This window comes from Nicotiana tomentosiformis, chromosome 9 (assembly GCF_000390325.3).
Source record: "Nicotiana tomentosiformis chromosome 9, ASM39032v3, whole genome shotgun sequence".
In the NCBI taxonomy this organism is placed as follows: Eukaryota; Viridiplantae; Streptophyta; class Magnoliopsida; order Solanales; family Solanaceae; genus Nicotiana; species Nicotiana tomentosiformis.
In genome coordinates this window covers 11730640-11752068 of record NC_090820.1, presented here as the reverse complement: position 1 = coordinate 11752068, position 21429 = coordinate 11730640, and the positions used below count along the sequence as shown (strand labels likewise).

Sequence of the window (21429 nt, the reverse complement as noted above, 5' to 3'; positions counted from 1 at the left end):
ATCTCTACCCCACAATGCTCTTGCCTCTGGATTCGGCCTCCAAATGCTGCGAATCTATTCACAATCAGTACAATACCATCAATACGCGCTAATGGAATGAATTCCACAAGAAAAGTTACAAATTAGACCAAAATACGAAATTGGCTCAAACCCGGCCCCCGTGCCCACGTCTCAAAATTTGACAAAATTCATAAAACTAGAAAGCTCATTCACTCACGAATCTAACCATACCAAATTCATCAAAATCCGACATCGTTTGGTCCTTCAAATCCTTAAATTACTCTCCAAAAATTCCAAGCCCTAACCCCTCATTTTCACTAATTACATGATTAAACAACGGAAAATCACCATTTATACGAGTATTAGGGCTCAAGCAACTTACCTCACTAATATCCCTTGAATCACCCTTCAAAGATCACTCCAAAATCTCCAAAAACTGACTTGAAAATGGTGGAAATGAACCAAATTTGCGAAGGGTTCTATTTAAGGTTTCTGCCCAGGTTTTTCGCAGCTGCAAACAAATTTCACGCTTCTGCGCCACCGCACCTGTGAAAAAATCCATCGCAGGTGAGAAACTCACTTAGGAGCCCAGCTTCCGCATCTTCGGCCCAAAACCCCACTCCTGCAAAGGCGCACCTGTGTGTTTCCTTTGCTTCTGCGAAGCCTGCCCAGCATCCCCCTTTCCGCATCTGCGCCCCAGGTTTCGCACCTGCGGGCTCGCTGATGCGACCTCCAACTCGTACCTATGCATCCTGCATAGCCCAGCATTGCCTGCACCTGCGAACTCCCCAAGCACACCAGCGGCCTCGCACATGCGACTCTTTCTTCCGCAGGTGCGAAAATAGCAGTAGCAGCATCTTCAGCTTCATTTTTCAACTTCGACAAATCCGTTAACCATGCGAAATTACCCCGAGGCCCTCGGAACCTCAACCAAAAATACCAACAAGTCATATATCAACATATCAACTTAGTCGAACCTTCGAATCACTCACAACAACATCAAATCATCAAATTACCCTCGGATTCAAGCCTAAGAACTTCTAAATTTCCAAACTCGGCAACCGATGCCGAAACTAACCAAACCATGTCCGAATGACCTCAAATTTTTCACACACATCACAAATGACACTACGAACCTACTCCAACTTCTAGAATTCCATTCCGACCCCGATATCAAATTTTTCACTGCCGACCGAAATCGCCAATTTTGCCAATTCAAGCCTAATTCTATCACGGACCTCCAAATCACATTCCAGACACACTCCTAAGTCCAAAATCACCTAACAGAGCTAATGGAACCATCAAAATTCAAAATCGAGATCGTTTATACATAGGTCAATATCTGGTTGACTTTTTCAACTTAAGTTTCTACTTAAGAGACTAAGTGTCTCAATTCACTCTGAAACCACTCTGATCTCAAACTAACTAACCCGATATAACATAATATAGTTGAATAACATAAAAAGAAGTAGAAATGGGGAAAACGGGGATATAACTCTCGAAACGACCGGCCGGGTCGTTACATTTACGTTTATGTGTTAAGCATGAGAGTATTATATTAGCTTTGTTGGCTTATGTTAACTGTAGCGTTGTATGTGTATGTACCTTAATACTGACGATATCATATATCTGTTCAGCTCTCATTGACAACATTCTTTCGCCCAAGCCTTTAAACAATGTTGCTGTAGTTGTGCCAGTTTCGTCTGTGATTTCCACCTCAAAGTGGCACATATGATATGGTATGTTGTAAATTATTTTAGTTGAGGTAAAATGGATGGCACACAATATCAAATATTATCAATGCATCATCTTATTAGTAGCAGTTGTTACCTTGGAACTAACATTCGGTGCAGCCTACAGTATATGCATTGAGCCTCTCTTTTTATTTTGCTCAGAATAAGATGATTACATTTATAACAACCTAGCAGATAAAATCGTTGAAAATGCTCAAGTAGCAAAATTTCTCCTTCGACGTAAAAACTTTCCGCCTGCAAAATGTAAATGATAAAACAAGTCGTTAGCTTTATGTTTATAACATAAATAGTGGAACCTGCTAACTCATCAATTGTTAATTGCATATAACTTTCAGCAATCAAATAATACAAAGTTGCATAGTTAGTAAAACCTCATGAGAAGTGTGTTGTGACAGTAAAATGTAAAAATTAGTTAACTAATTTTATGTAAAACTAAGTTGAAAACTATTCTGCTTGATATTAGAATAGATTTCTTTGAATCAACAGCCTCTTTCACAAATATTAACATGACATAGGATACAAATAGGATGTGATATAGTAATCAAACGTTTAAAAAGTATTTCAGAATAAATTTAATTGTGAAGCGAACAATATATAACTTTAATGTAAGAGTTTATTCCGGAAATTTATACTCTATTATTATTTAAACCATATTGTTACTGAGGCAACACGAACAGTAGCATATTAGAACATATTGAATGGTTATTCACATTGTATAAAAGATACGCAACGGCATAGTGCAGTGTGGCAGTTTTTGTTATTTTCTTTTGTAATTTAATGAACTCACAGTGGAGGTTTGCATAGCGATAGTTGAAACAGATAATATTTCATCGTCAACAGCTACAAGATTAATGATGAAGCTGACTCCGTTGAACTCTTCATTGTATATTCGATTAGCATTTGTTTATTCTCATTTGCCATGTAATTCGCACGGGAAATCTCAGACAATTACTTTTTCACAGAAGTAACAGTAGTTAAATAATGATGTGGTACATTTTAAGCACAATTTGTATTGTACCAATTTCATAATTCAGTTGCTTGCACATACAGGGGATTGATTAAGATTGTCGAGTTGTATCTTGTTGCCAAACGGGAAACTGTGTATGCAAATTTTATTAATAAACAATGGGGAAGCATTATCCATGTGTAGAAACAGGAACCTCATAAGCTTACCACCATCGTATTTTGTGGTAGCTATCCGTTTCGCAACAATAATAGGGTATTCTTGCAGTTGCCTCACTTGTCTCAGTAACTCAGTTCCTTCGTTGCTTGCCAAGTCTTCCCATATAGCGAAGAAAAGAGGTTTCTTCCTGTTATATTTGTAAGTATCAGCTAGAGATTTTGTTATGTAATAGAAGATTAAATGACTCACTTGTTGTCCATAACTACGGCCTCTTGAAATCTCTTAGTCTGATCAGCGGGTGTATTGCATTGCCCCACAGTTTGCCACCACAGCTAATAGATCTATTGTTATAAACAGAAAACAAATATTTGTATTCACCCTGAGTTCCAAGCAATTAAGTTGTTATAAGGCATAGGGTAATTTGAAACATACCAAATTCAACACCGCAAAGCTGTTGTTCAAGATCAAGGAACGAAAATATACTCAGTCTCGACGGAGGAGGTAACGGTGCCTCATTTTCATTATTGTTTGGAATAGACTCCATAATAGTAAATCTGTCGACGTCCCATTCAAACTGGATGATATGTAGTGAATAAGGCTGCGGATTTCTAACTTTTGCAGTTGAAATCAGAAATGTCTCAAAAAGTTTGAACAAGTTATCACAGTGTCTAATGTCGTCACCATAGAGTATTACACAAATTTATTCCTCCTACAATATTTTTAAGAATAATAATGCAGTAATTATTGGAAGAGTACAAGTGAGAAGATGTTATATTACAATTATAGTTGTAACCTGACTTACGTTTTCATCCTGGACAATTATTGTCTGAAAACGAACTCGCTGATCTCTGCTGTCTCGCGGCCGAAATTTGTCTACAGTCTGGACTTTGCAAGTCCATTCTGTAGTTAGTGGTGTAATTTCACTTATACTAAGTATTTGTTCCATTTTATCAATATAACCTGCATATTGATATCCGTAAAATTGCAGGAACAAACCATCCCACATTACAAATATGAGGCAGCAAATATAGAAAATAAAAAAGAAGTAGATATAAAATTCATGAGAGAAATTCAATATTAATTACAAACCAGTTGGAGAAAACTGTTATTCCATGAAACACATTGCAAGTATGAGTACAAAGAAAGCTTCCACTCTGATGGGGAATTCATTTTAGCAGGAAAACTATTTCTATTTTGTACTTGTAAATTTTTTGAAAGTTATTTCCGCTCTGCTCCGGTTCTGTATCTCTTACTCCTATCACTTTTGAATATATTCATACTCCACTTGCACATTGGGATAGTTGCAAGAAAAGACACAGTGTATGCTTTTACACAATGAGCTCAGAATGACCTCCAAATCATTTTTCGTCAATGAACAAAAATCCCAGCTTTCTATCTGCTCTTTTCATAAACTAAATAAAACTTAGCTTGGTAGAGAATTCCCAGAGCAAGTATATCAATGCCCTTTCCTCTTCATACATAACAAAAATTTAATTTTTAGATTATCCATCAAAAAAGTTTGCATACCATTATGTTCAACATTGTTGATTTAACCCCCTATGGATGGCCCGAAATACCACTAAAATTTCAACTGATATTAAAAATTGAACCCATATTTTCAATTCAATGGACAACCAAGAGTACACTGCGAAGCTATTGAAATAATTGTCATCCTCTATTTTTGTTAGTTTTTTTTATTGGGGAAATCTACATTGAACGGGAAGGTGCAGAGAACTTTGATTAATGGAGGTCTCATAAATAGCAGCAAAATCGCTACCAAAACAATATAGAGCTCAAATAATGTCAACTAAACTGAAGAAATACTGATAAGAAATTTAATACTAACCTGATACTATACTTTGAATTTGGTTTGAATGGTGCCTTTTTTTAGAAAAATCATATTAGGTAATTTCATGGATGTACCTAAAATCTAACTTATTGTTAGTGGGTAATTATTAATTTATAAAATCAGTATTTTTTAGTATTAGTCTGAAGTTTCATGATCTATAGAAGAAAACTTAAACACCTATAGAGCAATAGAGGAAAGAATAATTATTTTGGGTGCTAATGATAACTCCAGATTGACATAATTTTAGGAGAATTTATTTTTTGAGTCTTTTATTCATCCTTGACTGTTAAAACCAAAGATGCAAAATATGAAATCTTAACCCTCACACCTCCTATGTTGCTTTTTCCAACCAGAAAAAAAAGAGAAGGAACAAGATAGCTTAGTTTTTCCTTTTCTATGTGATTGTGACTAACCCCCGTATACATTGATGCTGGAAAAATAAACTGAATAGAGTTAGAAATCACAAATTGTAGAAATCATAAAACGGGTATTCAGAGGAAAAGAAGGGAAACAAAATCAAACCAAGGAAGAACCAAAACAATTACCAAATAAGTATAAAATCAAACCAAGGAAGAACCCAAATAATTACCAAATAAGTATAAAGATTCGATTACCCGAAAAAATAGATAAAGCAGAAAGGAAAGACACACAGTGAAAAAAGAAAATATCCCCAAAATAAGAGTTCATACCGGTAAATAAATAAAGGAACAACTGAGTAATAAAATAAAAGTACTTCAGAAGAAGCAACCACAATTGGAGAATGAAGCAGCGATGGGTATTTAGAAAATGGAAAAGATGAATATTTTGTTAGTAGAAAAATAACAATTAGACAAGAAGCACAGTAGGAAAAGATTAGTTAAATTTCAGGTTTAGCAATGGAAAAAATCCAAAGAAATTAGGTTTAAACTCCAATTTTACAGCTCAAAATTAGGTTAAAACATATAAATTTGCCAAGTAAACAATTAGGTAAAGCATATAAAAAGAAGAATACAGAGCAACACCCATAAATCGCAGCAATTTTAAACCTTTTTCCGAATAAATAATAGGTACAACAAAATATAAAATAAAGACAAAGAACAACAAACTAACCAACTCAGTTGTGAAAACAAAGAGGATGTACACAGGGAGAGCAGAGCAGATTAATTACTTTAAGATACAAAAAAATCTGAAATAAGCAGAGAAAGAAGAAACCCCAATATTAAGCGGTGGCCATAGAGGTAAATGTCCAGGTGTAATGTTGTTAATATCAGCGGAAGATCTAAAATAGGCTTTGAAAATACCCCAGAAATTTCCATTATTTACAAATTTCTCTGATGGCAATGAACGTAAAAATATTGAAAAGCAGGGGCAAAAATATAAAAACTTAAGCTGGCATGTCGACGAAGACGTGTCTGTGTCAGCTGATGCACTCGCACTTCTAATATAGTATATATTGTACATTTTATTTCCAATTAAAACCTGCCATCTTAGTAATGAAGCACTACACCACGACGAGAGAATACATGTGATGAAGAAATAATTTGTTCTCCCTATTGAATTACATGATTTCAAGACTCGACCCCAAATGAGGAGTACGTGATACTACTTTGTTTTGTGCTTATGGATTCACGTTTTTCATTTGTTAGCCGTTATTATTATTTTTAGGCTATGACTTATATGTGGTCATTTTGTGGCTACCGGATATTATAAGTTTGGCCCGAGTGGCCAGAAAGGCACCTACTGATTTTCTCTTCAACTCCTCTTTCTTCTGTTGGGAAAACTAATAATCCCGCTCAGGAATAATATCCATGACAAATAATAATAACACAAAAGAGTAACAACGACACCAACTATTTTAATGGGTAAAATACAATACCCGAGCGGAGCAATATAACCACTATAATATTACAACTTAATAGTGTCAAGAAACTACTACAATCTTGAATGAAATAACACTCTTTATTTAAAATATCTCACTACAATATTACTCACTATTTATCTTACAGACTACAATATGTGGATTACTCTCTCTAACTTATATTGTTTCTCTCTTATTTTGGTGTGATTGAAATGAAGAATTGAGGCCTTTATTTATAGTAAGAGATGCCATTCAACTACTACAAAGAAGATGTCTTGTTATTGATTTAGTCCTATAATTTTTCAACAAAGTTAGGCACCTCCCATTTTCTTCAATAAAGTTAGGCACCTCCCATTTTCTTCAACAAAGTTAGGCACCTCCCATTTTCTTCTTTATTTTTCTTTAATATGAGTCTCACAAATCTCTCCCTTAATTTTGATTTTTCTTTTTCATTCCAAGACTTGATCTCAATATTTGAAAATTCTCAAACTTAAGAGGTTTTGTAAAGATATCTGCAGCCTGATCACGAGACTTCATACATATTTGAGCTTGACTTCCTTCTTGGCAATGCACTCTTTGATGAAGTGATATCTTGTATCTATATGCTTGCTTCGATCATGATACATCGGATTCTTGGCGAGTGCCTGTGCAGATTTGTTATCAATACAAATCTCTGTAGCTTCAATTTGTGGCAAATTGAGCTCCTTCAATAATCTTCTTAGCCAAATAACATGACAGTTACATGATGTTGCTGCTATATATTCGGTTTCACAAGTCGAGAGAGTAACTATGGACTGTTTTTTTGAACTCCAAGAAATAACAGAATCACCAGTTGTGCTTTTTCTATCATCAATATCTCCCGTATAATCACTATCACAAAATCCTATAAGGTTGAAATTATTAGAAGAAGAATAAAATAACCCAAAGTCGATCGTACCTTTTAGGTAACGAAGAATTCTTCTAGTGACTTTCAAATAGGTGGAGGTAGGAGCTTCCATGAAGCGGCTTACTACTCCAACTGCAAAAAGTATATCTGGCCTGGTACAAGTCAAGTACCTCAAACTTCCTACAAGACTTTTGAAAAATGTGGGATCAATATTTTCTCCTTCATCAAACTTAGACAATTTTGTCCCACTCTCCATCGGTGTATTCACGGGGTTGCAATCGAGCATGTTAAACTTCTTCAAGATCTCCTTTGTATAGCTTTCTTGAGAGATGAAAATTCCATCCTCCATCTGCTTCACTTCTAGGCCCAAGTAGTATGACATGAGCCCTACATCTGTCATCTCGAACTCACGAGACATATCTTTCTTAAAAGGTTCAAACAAACTTGTATTATTACCCGTGAAAATAAGATCATCAATATCAAGACAAACAAGTAAGATATCTCCATTAGTATAAGCTTTAAGGTAAAGAGCATATTTATGGAGATAATGAGTAAACCCATTGTCTTGAAAATACTTGTCGATGCAACTATTCCATGCTCGTGGGGCTTGCTTTAATCCATATAAAGCTTTCTTCAACCGCAATACTTTATCTTCATGGTTTTTGACCACAAAGCCCAATGGTTGTTCAACATAGATTTCTTCTTCAAGATAGCTATTCAAAAAAGATGACTTGACATCTAGTTGATGGATCTTCCACTTCATTTGCATCGCCAAAGAGATAAGCAAACGAATCATCTCCATACGGGCAACAGGTGCATAGACTTCTTCATAGTCAATGCCTTGCCTTTTCTTGTAGCCTTTAGCCACAAGTCGTGCCTTGTATCTCTCCACATCTCCATCAATATTCTTCTTTGCTTTGTATACCCATTTAACTCCAATTGCTCGATGACCCTTGGGAAGTGTTGTTAACTCCCAAGTGTTGTTCTTCTCTATTGACTCAATCTCCTCCTGCATGGCTTGTATCCACCTTTTATCTTCAACAACTTTATCAAAGTTTATTGGTTCACTATCAGCAAAGAGACAATATAAAAAATCAAAATTAGTAACTACCTTTATGTCCTCATAGAGTTCTTGAATACTCCTTATCCTTTGCGATTGTTCATTTGAACTTTCTTGAGAAGAGGGAGATGCCACATTTGTTGGAGAAAGAGGTGAAGTTGTATCCTGCACAGGTTCCACGGTCTCTGGTTCTTCTTCATCACCAAAGTATGGAAGAAAATCATATGAAGTTTCTTCCTGAGTTTTCCAGTTCCATGCCAATTCTTCATCAAATTCAACATCGCAACTTACCACCATCTTGTCGCTACTTGGGTTGTAAAGCTTGTAGCCTTTTGAACTCGTATCATAGCCAACAAACACATGCTTGACACTTCGATCGTCAAGCTTCGCTCTCCCTTGATGTGGCACATGAGCATAGTCTATGCTCCCAAAGATTCTCAAGTGCTTGACACTTGGCTTTCTTCCACTCCATACTTCTTGAGGAGTTTGATCTCTAATATTCTTTGTTGGAGACCTGTTGTTCAAATAAACTGCAAAAGATACAACTTCTGCCCAAAATTCCTTGGGCATATTTTAGCTTTTAACATACATCTAGCCATATTAAGAATCGTTCAATTCTTTCTCTCTGCAACTCCATTTTGTTGGGGTGAATAAGGTACCGTTAGAGGAAGATGAATTCCATGAGATTTATAAAAGTCATAGCCACTTTCTTTTTCTATAAGTACTTTAAAATTTTTAAAAGTAGCAAAAGCTTCAGATTTTTGGTTCAAGAAATAAACCCAAGTCTTTCTACTAAAGTCATCAATGAAAAGTAGAAAGTATTTACTTTTACCAAAGGAAGGTGGATTGATTGGTCCACATACATCAGTGTGAACAAGCTGAAGCGGCTTGGTTGATCTTGACATGGCCTCCTTTGGAAAACTCCTCCTTGCATGTTTTCCAAGAAGATAAGCTTCACACAGTTGATTGGGATGGCTTATTGATGGTATCCCATGCACCATGTTCTTTTCTCCCATTGATTTGAGCGCTTCAAAATTTAATTGCCCAAATCGCATGTGTTAACACCATGATTCATCTTGTACATTAGCCTTCAAACACTTTGCATCAATTGTCTTAAGATTCAGAGAGAATAATCTATTCTTAGCCATATGCACTTTAGCAATTAGAATTCCACTTGAATCTCTAAGCCAAAGATGCATATTTTTCATGTGGATGTCATATTCCTTTTTAAGAAGTTGGCCCAAACTTAAAATACTACTTTTTAATTTTGGGACATAATAAACATCTTGAATTAACTTGTGACTACCATCTTTACAGGAGATCAGAATCGTACATATCCCTTCAATTTGAATCTTTGAGGTATCTCCAAAGGACACATTACCTCTCACCGTTTTATTGATCTCCACAAACTTCTCTTTGTATCCACACATATGATTGCTTGCTCCATTGTCCAAATACCACGAGCTGCAATCATCCTTGTCTTCTTCCTTGAGTGCCATCAACAACGTTGACTCAACTTCTTCTTTCTTGTCATCAACAAGGTTTAGCTTTTTCTTCAACATTGCTACGATATTCCCAAGAGTAATGACCAAATTTATGACAATTATAACACTCAATTTTTGATTTGTCATACCTTTGTCCATTATTTTCTTGGTAGTAGCCACGTCCTCTTCCTCCTCTATGTCCACGACCACGACCTCTGAATGTCTGATGGATTTTAACTTTATTGTTGAAGTTGTTAGCGTTGCTTCTTCCTCTTCCATGACTACCACGACCTCGTCCCCGTCCATTCCCTCGATAGCTCTTTTCACCTCCATAATCTTTAAAGGATGCCTGAGTTTTAAGAAGTTACTCCAATGGTACTTCTTGTCTCATCTTGATCTTTTCTTCATGGGCCTGTAAAAAACCCTCCAATTGTTCTACCAACATAGAATCTAAATCTTTAGACTCTTCAATAGCACACACCACAAAATTAAATTTAGGTGTTAAAGTGCGAAGGATCTTTTCTACCACACGGATATCTTTTATGTCCTCCCCATATCTTCTTAATTGATTTACAACAGCCTTCACTTTTGAACAATAATCTGAAATGCATTCGGATTCTTTCATTTTTAAAACTTCAAAATCAGCCCTTAGAGTTTGAAGTTTTACCTTCCTCACCTTGTCAATTCCTTGAAGAGAATTTTATAAAATCTCCCAAGATTCCTTTGAGGTGGTAACATCTGCCACCTTCTCGAACATGGCATCATCCAGACATTGATGGATGAGCGTGAGGGCTTGTTGATGATTCTTCCTTGTTTTTGCCGAGACATCTTTTTTATTTTGAGGCAGAGCTTCCTCATTATCGGGTTTTGCATACCCTCTATCTACGATTTTTCACACATCCTGAGAGCCAAGAATGACTTTCATACATAGACATCATTTCTCATAATTATCTTTTGTGAGACGGGGGTACTGAAAGACAACGTACCATTATTTGTCATGGCTCTGATACCACGTTGTTGAAAAAACTAATAATCCCGTCTAGGAATAATATTCACGACAAATAATAATAACACAAGAGAGTAACAACGACACCAACTCTTTTAATAGGTAAAATACAATACTCGAGCGGAGCAATATAACCACTATAATATTATAACTTAATAGTGTCAAGAGACTACTACAATCTTGAAAGAAATAACACTCTTTATTTAAAACATCTCACTACAATATTACTCACACTCCCTATTTATCTCATAGACTACAATCTGTGGATTACTCTCTCTAACTTCTATTGCTTCTCTCTTATTTTGGTGTGATTGAAATGAAGAATGGAGGCCTCTATTTATAGTAAGAGATGACATTCAACTACTACAAAAAGGATGTCTTGTTGTTGATTTAGTCCTATAATTTTTCAACAAAATTAAACACCTCCCATTTTTTTCAACAAAGTTGTCAATAAAGTTAGGCACTTCCCATTTTTTTCAACAAAGTTGTCAACAAAGTTAGGACACCTCCCATTTTCTTCTTTGTTTTTCTTTAATATGAGCCCCACATTTTCATCTTCAATATACGTTCCTCCAGTTCTTAAGTAGAAGATTGCGATCCAGCTTTTTCAACTGCATTATTTCGTGCCCTATCATCATCTTCATGACAAATAATTTCTTGCTTTGCCACATCCTGATAATCATAATCTTCATTATTTACTCTTTGGACATAATTCTTCCGTTTGTCCTTACTCTTATCAGTCTTGCTGTCTACGGTTGTCTCTATATTTGTCTCTTGACCTCTTCTTATCCTTTTCTTTATCCTTCTCCTTGTTGCTACCCTTGTCCTTCCCTCTCTCCTTCTCTCGCACCCACTTAGTATTCATATCTCTCTGCGAAAATAAGTAACAATATCCATGTTTATAATACTATAAAATCAAATTTGACTAGACTAGAAAACTTATTCAAATAGAATTTTACTAAACAAAACTTAACTAGACATGAATTTAATAATCTAATAAAATTATTAATTAAAGAAAAAAATAATACTGTATAACCGTTTTTAAAATAATAATCCAAAAATTACTTCTATTTTTGGCTACCGAATATAATAATTGCTTGGGCGGTGTAAAAATAATAAAACCCCAATATTAAATCCTAGACTGTTCGTGATTCCTAGTTAATCTTGGTTTAATTTAGGCGTTTGGTACCAAAAAGTGCGACTTAAATAATGCCAAGTTCTAAGTTGTTAGCATTTCAAGATAAAAAGACGTGGCTTAAACTCTCGCCAGTAAGGTCCCTCCAAAAATGTCCCTCTCTCTTCTCCGACACACACCATATCTCACCTCAACAGTTCCATTGCCAATTCAATATTTCTTCATCTCTTCTACCAAAATGCCAAAAACACGTCTCTCCACCATACGACAAAACTCAGGTGCACCAAAATTTTAGCTTAAATGTGTGTTTCTTTTTGCCTTGTAAAACAAGAGCTTTTTTTTTTTTTTCCTTTTACAGTTTTACTTATATGTCTTTTTGGAATGAAGGGTTTATGTTATCAATAAAATTGTTTAATTTTAGGTTCTGAAGTTGTTGGTGTTGTACCTAAGAACAGAGTGAAAAAAAGGAGAGTGGAAATGATAGTTAAAGAGGTTAAGACAGAATCTCCTGATCAAAAAGTATGCTTATTTTATGATAATGATCAATTCTTTTATCGTTAAGGTTTTATTTCATAATGGTTTTTTTGGTTTTTTTTTCTCCATGTCTTTGGTGAATTTTGTGTGAAAGAAAATTTAGCTTGAATGGGAGCCACTCTGAAGTAGATCAAGAATATTTGTTAAAACAAAACTAGGCTATATACATTGACAGTTTAACGAATTTTTCACACCATCAGTGTAATTTAACCTGTTGTAACTGGTTACTTGTCATTCATACTAGGTGAAAAATCAATGCTATTAAATTGAGTAAGCTAAATTATTACTTTTTTAAGTGGCCTGATTGTGTAAATATTTTTTACACCGTCAATACATATAACTTAAACTCGTAAATGTTCATCTGACTACTCTTGACTCTTGCGAGTGTGCTATGTTGCCTAGAGATCAAGTGAGTTAACCATCTAGTGGCCCTCTTGTTGGAACTTGGAAATTCTTGAAATGGGTGCGATTTAGTTGAGTATTCATATGAGGGGCTCACTGCCTCGATTGATCGTTAATCCGTTGGGTTATAGAAAAAAGTAAATTTCTATTCCCTCAAAAGGGTTGTGTATTTGAGGAGAAATATTTAGAGAGTGTAATATAACTGTAGAATATTCTTGGCGATAATGTCAGTCTATACTTTAGAACAAAGAAGTTGTGATATCTCCAAGTACTTGTCCTTGAGGACTGGAAATTCTTTGCTTTGTCAACTTAATATCTTGTTTCTGCCTATTATATGATCCTAGTATTAGTCTATATAGAAGCTTATGGTAGTGGCGCAGACGATGGTCAATACTGATGGATATTTCGGAAATCTTCAGGTTGAAGATTTTTCATAATTGACTAAAAAAACAACTAGTGAAGGCTTTGTTACACGGTCTCTTCATCTTTCCTTGACATACCTATATCCTTTTGCAGTCATATCTGACGTTGCTATTGAAAGAGTTTGAAGTAGGTATCGGAACTTTATATGGATCCTACAAGATACATTAAAAATGTAAAAAGAAAGTGGACCTACTTGTATCTTATGCATGTCCGCTATCGCGTCCATGTATTATAGGGCAAAATAGAGCATTTTTAGAACCTACTAGCTAAAACTGTAATTCTTGAATGTATCTGAGCTTCTTTCTGGATTCTGTTTTTGTTTTTTAAAGATAGCATTAAATAAATATATGAAATATAACAGGCTATTCTTCGCACCTAGATTAATAAGTTTAGGGATATGGCTTTTAGCTCCATTTCATCTGACAATTTAATTGTATTCTCAATCCAATTTGATTGTCCCATTTTGCTTCCGAAAGTTCTGGTTCACCTATCTGAGAGTGATCGAGCACATTACTAATATTGAATTAGTTATATACAAAGTTTAAGTCAAAGATGATCTTGTTATACGCATAACAAGAAAATTGGGAAGTCCATTTTGTGGAAGAGGAAATTATCCTATTGTCTGTGTGCCTCGCAGGCTATTTTTAGTTGTCAAATACTATATGATCATTGGTTCTTGAGGTTGCGAGAGGGTAAACAAATCATGTTTTTATTTAACTTGTTGCAGTTTCTCAGGCATCCAGAAATAGAAGATTTTGCAAATAAAAGTAGCAATATTAATTCTCAGTCAAGTAAGTGCCAAGTCAATTTGCGATTCCTTGTTTTTTGTTTTTCTAGTTTTCATATTGATATGGAACTTTGCACGGTAATTTGTTAGCTATATCTTCATATAAAAAGGTTGATTCTGCTGTTGGTTATGTTACTTCCATATAGTTCGATGCATATCTATCTACTCATGGTCTGTCTAGCAAATCTAAAACCTTTTGATTACCAGCTTATGTTTAAAGACTAGTCCATTGACCTCCTTCAGGTCTAAGAAAACGCAGAGAGGTTGTTAGACTAATTCTCTCATGACGGATTTTGGGCAGGGTCACAACAACAACAAACCCAGTGTGATCCCACACAGCAGTGGGGTCTAGGGAGGGTAGAGTGTATGCAGGTCCTTCCCTGTGAAGGTAGAGTGGGCAGGGTGAGGTGGAATTTTAGCCGGTTCATAATCTCTTTTATAATTTGTATTCCAAGGATGGCAAATAGAAGTGAGCATTAGATGTTGGTGGGCTGACAAGCAGAGATATGATGTCATCTGGAAACTCTATATATGATGGTTATAAGTGGTATTGTGTTTTGACAAGACATAGTGTGTCACTTCTTACTTGTACCTGCGGCTGCATGAGCAAAATAGCGTGGCTTCACCCAAATCCCTCGTGGAGAACTACATGATCATTGTAGATTTGTATTGCCTTTCTCTCGCTCTCTCTCTCTCTCTCACACTCTCTGTCTCCTCTTTGTTTTTTGTTCTTTTTTGCATTAACATTTATTATCATGAGCATCACTATCCTCAGAATTCTTTTCTTCTTTGAAAGCATTTTCTCCTATATTACCAGTTTGCACATTGTCTTTATACCCATTTGAAAGTAAAAGGACTTTGATCTCTTATTTGTTTGTAACTGTTTGTTTATTTTTTTAAATCATTGAGGATAGTTCTCTAGTTAAAATTAACTTATGGATAGGTTCTGTAAAGGTAGTAAGACTAAAGTTTTGTCAAATTTGGTGCAGTACAACCTCCTGCCAACTGGGAAAGGGTCATTGAAGGGATACGCAAAATGAGATCATCAGAACATGCACCTGTGGACTCCATTGACCCGGATGAAGGAGTGACTTCTCTTCAACCTAAGGTGCATACATCTTTGCAAACTTAATGCTTGGTTAGTGGTTGTCTTCTGGGTTAGGAGATCTAGAACCGAGTACTCGTATAAAAGAAAGAGTGAGAACGAAAGTGTCCTGTTACCTTTTTTTTATGAGTAAGCACGTATAATATTTTAACGCTTCTAATAGGATGTTAGACATTAGTTATTTTGTAGTTGCTGAAAGGGTGTGGATGGCTGATGCTGATTACTATTTTCTTTTTCACTTTTATGTTCACAATCTCATCAGGAAAGAAGATTTGCTGTTCTAATTGGCTCATTGTTATCAAGCCAGACCAAGGGTCATGTTACACATGGCAAGTGTTGAGATTACTAATGTTGGAGGTTTCAGCTATATGATGCTTGTTAATAACGTGATTATCTCTTTGTAGGACTACATTCATGTTCTCTTTATGATAGGTTTTGTCTTCTGAAAGAATTAGTGACCTATCCAGATTTGTTTGCTACTACTTTTGTTATCCAAACCAATGAGAAATTTCTTGTAGCGTCTGCACTAGTTATACTCGCATGGCCTCCATAAGAATGCCTCCTAAGTACAATTTCCTTTAGAAATGTATGTGTCCGTACAATTCTGATTAATGTGGAAAACTGTTCCTCTTCCTATCATAGAGGTTACTCTGATATTTCTTTGTCATCTTACTACCTAAATTCTTTTTATTTTGTCATCAAGATAATCATGGTCTTCTACTTGATTTGCTGCAAAGATTTATATAAGGTAGTGAGATCCCTTTACTGAGTATATCAAACTCCTTGCTTTTGTAGCCAGCGACTTCTGTCCTTGATACCCCCATTTTCTTATGCCCTCATCCTCATGCCCTCATCCTCATGAATAACTTGTCATAAAAAAAAACAATTCTATCAAAATGGGATAACTAGGAGAGTAGCAATATATGATTAGCAAAAAAAGACGAGTTCGAGCTGCTCTCGCACATCCACCTTTTGATGAGATGATTACTTGAAGTCAGACATTAATCTGTTTCATTGAAAGTGTTCCACAATTTTATGAGGTTGTGATATTCTTCTCTGGCTTCCTATTGGTATATAATGTTGTCCTCTGAATCTGCAGAAGCAAATCAGCGGCTCCTCGAAAATGGTTTGCTGAGTGCTGACTCAATGGATAAAGCTGATGAAGTCACCATAAAGACCTTGATATACCCGGTATATGCTCAATGATGTCCGTTTATGATATTATTGTATTCGCATTAGTCCCAAATTAGTTTTTATCACTTGCCCTCATGTGGAATTGCTTAACAACTTTTATTTATCAGGTTGGATTTTACACAAGAAAGGCTCGGCACCTTAAACAAGTTGCAAAGATTTGTGTCTCTAAATATGATGGAGACATTCCTAGTACAGTAGACGAGTTGCTTCTACTTCCAGGTGTTGGTCCCAAGATAGCTCACCTGGTAGGAAGTTATGCTTCTGTCACTTTCCTTTCTCTGCAAATTTCTAAGTTATTTAAATAGCTTTTCCTTTAGGTTATGATTATGGCATGGAACAAAGTTGAAGGGATTTGTGTAGATACCCACGTGCATCGTGTTAGTAATCGGCTTGGTTGGGTCTCGCAGCCTGGAAAAAAGCAGGTATGCTTAATTCTATTCGAAGACGAGGCTTCACCGCTATAATGAGCAACTAGAAAGTGGGGGCATATGCTATGTTATATGTGCACAAATTTTTTAAACTAATTCTTTTAGTCTAGTTTAATTATAGCCTGTTAAAATTATAGTAGCATTTTAGAAAGGTAAGTGTAAAACATATGTAGGAAGACCAGGAAGGAAGTTCATTGGCTTGGGCCTTAGAGGCAGCGGCTGGGAAAGCAAAGAAAATAGGAGACCGGGAACGAAGTCACTCGACGAAAAGAATGTCTTATTTGAGCTCAAAGGGAGGAGCCAGAAGATCCAGGGGAACGGGCTGAGATCGAAAGAGCCTTGGATCAACTTGAATTTGCAAGATTAAAGAAAAAAAAATTGCTTGGCCGAGCAGATTAGCCCTCTGACTGAATCGGAGGAGGAACGACTAGTTAGAAGATTGTGGCACTGCAACTTGTGTGAACTTCCATCACCAAGTGAGATGGTCAAAATTATTATTTACCGCAGATTTGAGATTTAGGAAGAACCTCTAGGATCAGGAGATGGGTGGGTACTTGGTTGATTTACTGTATAGACAGAGGGTACCATATCTTACATTGGATTTATGGAGATAGAAACAGAATAGGGAGTGTGTTGCTCTAGTGGTGAGCACCCTCCACTTCCAACCAAGAGGTTGTGAGTTCGAGTCACCCCAAGATCAAGGTGGAGAGTTTTTGGAGGGAGGGAGCCGAGGGTCTATCAGAAACAACCTCTCTGCCCTAGGATAGGGGTAAGGTCTGCATACACACTACCCTCCCCAGACCCCACTAGTGGGATTATATTGGGTTGTTGTTGTTGTAGAAATAGAATAGGGACGGCTTATTTACAATTAAGTCTTATTTCAAGAGTCAGTTAGTTAGGGAGGAGTTGACTTTCCCATACCTTTCTACTTGGGTTCGCACGGCACCCAGGAAGGTGTGTTTCTTCGTGTGGTTGGCAGCAAGGAGAATGATACTGACAGCGAAGAACTTGAGAGTTGAGAAAGAGGAGGATGACCATGTTAGCTGGTGCTTCATGTGCAGATGTTTGGTGAGACGTAGACCATTTCCTATTACATTATTAGGTGGCTGCGAATTTTGGTTGGTAGTCTGGATTGGCTGGAAATACAGTGAGCGATGCCAAGTACAGCAGGCGTGTTGTTTAGTTGGGCTTTCAGAAGAAGAAAGAGATGACCGAGGGCATAGGATGTTGCTCTATTAGCCTTTGTGTGAGTTATGAAAAGAGAAATAAGAGAGCATTTGATGGGGTTGATAATGACTTTATAAAGTTGAAAAATAGACCTCTTGTGTCTATCTTCTTTTTTGTGTACTGATGAGATCCCGATTTCTTTTTTGATGTAGGTTTCTTTACTTTTTAGTATACATTTAACAGCTCTTTCTGATTTCAAACATCCCAACTGAGTCTGATGCGAGTAATTCATAATACCGATATGTTTAGATTGAGATTACTCAAACCACACAATTCTTGATTGACTCTGTCAGGGAACTAGATCACCCGAAGAGACTAGGGTCTCCTTGCAGCAGTGGCTTCCTAAAGAAGAATGGGTTTCCATTAATTTGCTGTTGGTACGTCTCTGCATCATTCTTTATCTGAAGTACCATTGATTATCCCTCTTTCCCATGTCTTTTGGTCCTTGCTGTTGTAGCTCAAGTATATCTTAATTGCCACCTTTGTCCAATCAGTTCCAATTCAGACTCAATATGAAAGTTTGCTTATCCCTTCTTTGGTATATGCAGTTTAGCCTCTCTATTACAGCCATGCTCTATAACAGCCAATTTTTCTTTGGAACTAATTTTCAAGCTATGTTAATAATATGTGTTTTCTATGACAATACTTCGCTATAATAAGCCAAAATTTATCCGGAACAAACGAGGTTTTATAGAGAGGTTTGACTGTGTTGATCTAAGTAGCTAACATACAGGGCTTCATTTTAGATTCTCTAGTTGGCAGCACTAGCAACACAAAATGCTCTTTTTCTTTTGCTATCAGTTGAACCACATCATTATGAAAGCCGACAATATGAATGCTCGATCAGTCTCAAATTTCTCAAAAAGTTTGATTTGCAACCTAGAGCTAGAGTAATGTTTATGCTTCAGCTTTTGAGGTGTCTCTGGACCTGCACTCAATCGGTGGAAATAGGCATTAAACTGTGAACTTTTTGAGTTTGAGTTCCGAATTTTACTACAATTTCATTTGATTTACTAGTTTCGAAATCAATTTTTTGTACTTCGTGAATTACGGGATCCAAGTCAAAGCTACTGCTTTCGGATGAATCATGAACCATAATTTACACCTTACATCTGCCCCTCCCTCTTTGGTTATTTGTTACTTCAGTTTGGTGGCTATGGCCTTTACAGGTAGGCTTTGGACAGACCATATGTACTCCTCTGAGACCTCGCTGTGCAAAATGTACTGTAAGTCAATTCTGCCCATCGGCATTTAAGGAGATGTCAAGCCCAGCTTCCACTTCCAGAACACTAAGCCCCAAGAAGAAACATTGACAAGGTTGTTTCCTGCTACATGATCAATTTTTTCAAGTTCTATTCTTTTAATGATAAATGTCAACTTGAGCCCAAAGGATAGTTGATTGGGAAAAAAAACGTAACTTTTAGTACCTTTTTTTTTAATTTTGTATAATGTTGGCCTAGGATGAATTGAAATGGGAAACACGGTGATTGAGGATTCATATATCAGACCCCAACTTATTAAAGACTGAGGTGTAGTAGTTGTGGTATTCGTTGAACAAGTTAATTTCTACATAATTGGAGACAGACGATATTAGTTTTTAATCTAAATATGTAGAGTGAATTGTCGTATTATCTTGATTCCTAATTTCTCATAATATACTAGTTTGGGATTTTTGAAAATGAAACAAAACAAGGGTTTTAAACGCGAGAGTTTGACAAGCTGAAGGTGGTTCTATATTTTACTCCATTTTGGTTTGTGAAGCTAGGAAGCTTATTTGATCAAGGAAAAATGCGAAAAAGTACCCTTAAGATCGTTAAAACTATACCTGCCTATTTAAGTTTTATTTTCCAAGCCTTTTAGCTATGGCATGTGACCTAATATATATGTTTTAAAACTATTAAATTCAAGAAAAGAGGATTTTGTACTCTATTTTTTCAAATTATTATATCAAGTTCTGTATGGAGAGTAAGGTTGTACATGGGTCGGGTTGGTTCGGATTTTCTAATTACCGAACCAAGCCAATTGTATCGGGTTATTAAATTTAAATACCAAACCAAACCAATAAAAGTCGGGTTTTTGAGTTTTTTTGGTTTTTTTTCTTCATAAAGTCTTCATAGCACAAAACGTAAAATTTGTGCTCCAAATATTTCTTTAGTCCTAATAAGACAGAACTATATAAGGTGTTTTTCAATAAAATAACATAAATATGAGATGAGTCGTGGCATTATACTAAAATATTCAACAATAAAAATAATAAAATCGCATAAAATAAATATTATTAATAAGCCATAATGAAAACAAACATAACTTATAATTATGACTAATAAGTACTATTATTTACATGACTAATCACTAAAAGAAAAATAAGTTATACATTTTATCTAAACCATGGAAAAATTAAAAAATAGATATCCAATACTATTTTCATTCATAGTACAATTGAATTGAATGTCTTTTATTAGTATTGATTTGATTTTGGTTTAGGATTTATTTGAGTTACTAACATTTATGGACTATAAAACTTATTGGAGCATCCAAAAATTATAAGCTCGAGTTTGAAATAATACGTTAAAAAATAAAACTATGAAAAAACTTAAGCAATATTTATAAACTACACTACCATAAATATTTTTATGTATTAAATATATTAAAAACTTCTATACATATAATGTCGGGTTGGTTTGGTTTCGGTTTGACTTTTTTTAGTTAAAACCAAACCAAACTAAATATGATCGGGTTTATTTTTCCAACACCAAACCAAATCAAACCAAACCATAGTCGGATTTGTTTTCTCGATTTGACTGGGATTATCGGGTTGGTGCGATTTGTCGGTTTTATTTGTACACCCCTAATGGAGAGGCATATGGACATGTCTGCAAAACGTAAAACTCTTTGAAAAAGTTAACCTTAAAATTCTGTAAAATGCTCATCGACCACATTAAACCAAATGATCGTTTTGAATTCTAGTTTTTCATGGGATGACTGCGTTAGACTCTTGTAATATAACTAAATGAGGCTCGTACTGCTCTAGAAAATCACCTATAACTTCTTTTTTCAATAAACTTTCTAGGTCGCATCTATTGATATTTCACGAAATAATTTATAAAATCATTTCATGGAATATTAATAAATGTGACCTGGAAACTTTCCGACGAACTTTGAACCTCTATTCATTGTGTTATGCTTTTTGCTTGA

At 35.6% G+C, this 21429-nt stretch overlaps 1 protein-coding gene across 5 annotated transcripts; it reads left to right on the top strand.

Annotated features, from left to right (window-relative positions):
• Positions 1-12193: 12193 nt before the first annotated feature.
• On the top strand, positions 12194-19862 carry LOC104119939 (endonuclease III homolog 1, chloroplastic-like). 5 transcript variants are annotated; one of them, XM_009631564.4, is made up of 10 exons: positions 12294-12412; positions 12556-12653; positions 14221-14284; positions 15270-15388; positions 15648-15714; positions 16485-16576; positions 16687-16824; positions 16897-17001; positions 18528-18611; positions 19404-19862. In XM_009631564.4, exons 1-10 carry the CDS (start codon positions 12373-12375, stop codon positions 19545-19547), a joined length of 951 nt encoding a protein of 316 aa, XP_009629859.3. In that variant the 5' UTR covers positions 12294-12372; the 3' UTR covers positions 19548-19862. The 5 variants fall into 5 exon arrangements, with proteins under 5 accessions (XP_009629858.1, XP_009629857.1, XP_009629862.2 ...); XM_009631565.4 differs by having other exon boundaries at positions 12318-12436; XM_009631563.4 differs by lacking the exon at positions 12556-12653 and having other exon boundaries at positions 12194-12412.
• Positions 19863-21429: the final 1567 nt, after the last annotated feature.